The sequence below is a fragment of the Cyprinodon variegatus genome, unplaced genomic scaffold, assembly GCF_000732505.1.
Source record: "Cyprinodon variegatus isolate N-32 unplaced genomic scaffold, C_variegatus-1.0 Scaffold882, whole genome shotgun sequence".
NCBI lineage: Eukaryota > Metazoa > Chordata > Actinopteri > Cyprinodontiformes > Cyprinodontidae > Cyprinodon > Cyprinodon variegatus.
The window spans coordinates 325,521-329,580 of record NW_015151335.1 but is presented as its reverse complement, the minus strand read 5'-3'; the positions used below and the strand labels follow the sequence as shown (position 1 = coordinate 329,580).

Sequence of the window (4,060 nt, the reverse complement as noted above, 5' to 3'; positions counted from 1 at the left end):
GGACACCCTGTATGAAAACCTGCTGAAAGAGTAGGTGACATCAAACTGGGGCAATAATCTAAAGCAGGCATCCCCAACCTCGGTCCTCGAGGCCCACTGTCCTGCAGGTTTTAGAGGTTTCCTTGCTCCAGCACAGATGATTTTAACTGAAAGCTGATTAACAGGCTTTTGGTCTACTGCAATCATTATAATCAGCTGTGCTAAAGCAGGGAAACCTCTAAAACCTGCAGGACAGCGGGCCTCGAGGACCGAGGTTGGGGATGCCTGATCTAAAGGACACAGCCAGGACCTCAAAGGAGTGACTCCATAAACTTTCTGTGAATGTCCTGAAGAGGCCAAACCAGAGTTTAGATTTGAATCTTAAAATAATTCTTTAGAGAGATCTAAAAATAGCTATGCAAAGACGTTTTTAGAATTACTGCATATAAGATTGGGCAAAACTGTTGCTTAGCTGTGTCGAGATTGGATAATATTCAAAAAGACTTGGCTTGTTTTTAACATAAAACAGGTCAGCCTGCATATTTTAAACGGCTAACTCACATTTTGGCTTTTTTTGCTATGAATCTGGCCAGTAAGTCATGTGCTTGAAGTAAGAACATGGCTACTTATACAGAAACGTTACTTACTGTATGCTTGAAAATATTTGATGAGGTTGAGCAAACCCACTAGAATAGACTAGACTACACCACAGAATAAATCAACAGTGTTGTTTGTCTTCTAAGTGCAAATACAAAGACCAAAGTAATACACTGAAAAAGTTAATGCAACAGTATTTGGCATCTATTTAATCATATTTAGTTATTTTAACACAATTGTTTCATTTAAACAGGGTAGGACATAAGACAATTGTGTTAAAGTAACTAAATATGGTTAAAAATAAATGCCAAAAGCGGATGCATTATTTTTTTCAGTGTATGTAGAGTTTCATCAATGTGATAATGAATGAAGATTGCACTACTTAATATAAAGGTTGCTACATTTAATTTGATAATTTGAAATACTAAATATATGTATTCATTTTGAATCTTTAATAAAACGTATAATGAATAACCTGCCATGTCTCTTTATATTTCCAGAGTTTCTTAGGAATATTAAACTTTTCTTAATGTGTTGATTAATCATATCTTTTCATTTCATTACTTAAAGTGTTCTTTATTTATAACCATAAATATAAATATAATGATGTATATCTATGTCATATACAAACATAAATATTTGAATACAATTTAAATAAACAGATCCATCCATCCATCCATCCATCCATCCATCCATCCATCCATCCATCCATCCATCCATCCATCCATCCGGGGTCGGGTCGGGGGGGTAGTGGCTTCAGTAGGGAGGCCCGGACGTCCCTCTCCCCAGCCACTTGGGCCAGTTCCTCTGGGGGAATCCCAAGACTGCATGACCATAGATGAGGGTAGGAACATAGATTGACCGGTAAATCGAGAGCTTTGCCTTTTCCGGCTCAAGACCATGGTCTCAGATTTGGAGGCACTGATCCGTATCCAAGCCTCTTCACACTCGGCTGCGAACTGATCCAGGGAGAGCTGCAGATCACGCCCTGATGAACCTAACCTCATGAACCACATCATCTGTGAATAACAGAGATGCAATCCTAAGGCCACCAAAACAGATCCCCTCAACACCTTGGCTGCACCTAGAAATCTATCCATAAAAGTTATGAACAGAATCGGCGACAAAGGGCAACCTTGGCGGAGTCCAACCCTCACCGGAAACGAGTCCGACTTACTAAATAAATAGATATGATTCATTTTATAATGACAAAACTCTAATAATGTTGCGAAGTTCAGTTTCCTTTTCCGATTTCCCTGTAATAACATGTATTATGATAAAAGAAACCTGATGATATGCAACACTTTATTGTTGACTATCTTTATCATCAATTCCGACTAGAATTGTTGGTAAGAGCCAAAAATTTGTAGATACCATGGCCCAGATGGCTAAATATTTATACAGATGTGTATGTAACCTAACCAGCCTCTTTGCTTTTATTTATCTTTAGGAAAAATATAAAGCTGAGTACTTCCAAGTGTTTTAGGGGGGTAAAATGTGGATTATAAAATATTTGTCAGCTGCAGTTAATATAACATCATAGGAGAATCACATCAATTCAGTCTAATAGAGACTGTGTTGATATTGACATTTCAGAAATGTCATCAATGTGCAATCTACACATTATTTGAAGTTTTTCAACTGTCTTATTTTATTGTTAATATTTTTTACCTTTTTATTATCATCTTAACATTATAATTGTTCATTATATTCTCTTTAATTATTCATGCTCATTAATTATTTATTGCCCCTATGCCACTGCAAAGTACTTTCATCTTTGCTCTCCCATTATGTCTCTTTTTTTCATGTGCAGCACTTTTGATTTGTCTTGCTACTGAAATAATCTGAGCATTCATGTCAGAAAAAAAAGAAAAATGCCATCTAGTTTTAAACATTCACATAAAGGACACTTTAATGTCAATTAAATCTTTTTTACAGAAACCATCCAAAAGGGCGCTGTTTTTACTTTTATTTGACAGATTTGTGTAAATAATTATTATAATTGTACATATTATGTCATTTTCTAACAAATAAAACCATAAGATAAAAACTAGCTCAAGTATGCATTTCTTAACCCGATGGTTGTTTCTTGTATAATCCACAGAGAGCATAGTACCTGACAGCCTGAAAAAACAAATCATCCCTGAGACCATAGATCAGAGGACTCAGACATCTTGGAGCTAGAATAAAAGTTATGTAATTAAAGTACCTAACGTTGACAAATAACACGAAATCAATCTGAAGCACAGCAGCTTCAATGAAGGGACACCATAGCTGGACGAGACATAGGAGCAGCTGGAAAGCATGAAGAATCACCGTTCTGAGGCCTCTCCATGTTGACTGTTTATTCTCTCCTGATGCAGCTTTGGCCACTTTCATTATTTGAACATAGGAGAAGACAATGACAACACACATGATCAGGAAGTAAAACTGACTTATAGCTGATCGCAGATGACTCTGCCATTTGTACAAGATGAACATCTCCACAGAGCATATCCTGCCTGTGGTGTAGAAAGTAAAAGATGTGAATGCAAAAAATATAGAGATAACAACAACACAGGGAACTGAGCTGAGACTGTGTATGGTGAGGATTAGGTGGACCGTGCTGCGTGTGGTGCAAAGCTCTGCATGTCGCAGGGGCATGCAGATTGCAACGTAGCGCTCCAGGACCATGGCTGTGAGAGTAAGGGGTGTGACGAATGTGTAGACAGACAAAATAATGTAGATAATGATACACAGCCATATCTCTATGGCAAAACTAAAGTAGCTCAAAATAAGAAGCATATCTGTCATTATCAGAAAGAGACAATCAGAAAAGAGTGTTATGACAAATAAGATGTAGCGCATGGTTGTATGAAAGTAATTCTTTAGAAAAAAAGTTGTGATCAGAAAAACATTTATGCAGAGAAAAACACAGACCAAAACCTGAACTAAAATGACCTTGTAATTAATTTTTCTGGAATAAAACTGCTCTAGAAGCGAGTTGTTGGATGCCATGTAATTCTTTGTTGTAAAAAAAAGATATATATAGGACTATAATGACAGATCTAAATACAAAAATGTTGCCAGTTACAACAACAACAAAAAAAATCACACTACTCTAAACAGATATATTGACTATCTTGACTATCTTTGCTATAATTAAAATATTCACAGAAATGTTATTTACGCCCAGTCACCCAGTCAACAACCACCTGAGCATGGCACATTCACAGATTTCTTCACCCTCATTCTGTGCTGCCATCTGAGAGAACTCTGCAGAAAATCTTTATAGGTGCGGGCAAGACAGGAGGGACATCTGGTGACCCAGTGGTGCAACACTGTTACGAATGCTGTATATTTTATTTTTACCTTGCCTCTTGCAAAATATGTATATATATAAAAATACTTATGTCAGCTCTACGGTTTAGAAACTACTTTTGAAGCCAATGTACATCCAACAATGGGCAATTGTTATAAGTGAAATTACATAAATTAATAAACA

At 36.7% G+C, this 4,060-nt stretch overlaps 1 protein-coding gene across 1 annotated transcript; it reads right to left on the bottom strand.

Moving 5' to 3' along the window:
* Positions 1-2,646: 2,646 nt before the first annotated feature.
* On the bottom strand, positions 2,647-3,573 carry LOC107099538 (olfactory receptor 10J5). The gene has a single exon (XM_015397700.1). It carries the CDS (start codon positions 3,571-3,573, stop codon positions 2,647-2,649), a length of 927 nt encoding a protein of 308 aa, XP_015253186.1.
* Between the last annotated feature and the right edge of the window lie 487 nt (positions 3,574-4,060).

Coding starts and splice junctions, on each gene's coding strand:
- LOC107099538 (XM_015397700.1), bottom strand. CDS start 3,573: ATGGCATCCAACAACTCGCTTCTAGAGCAGTTTTATTCCAGAAAAATT.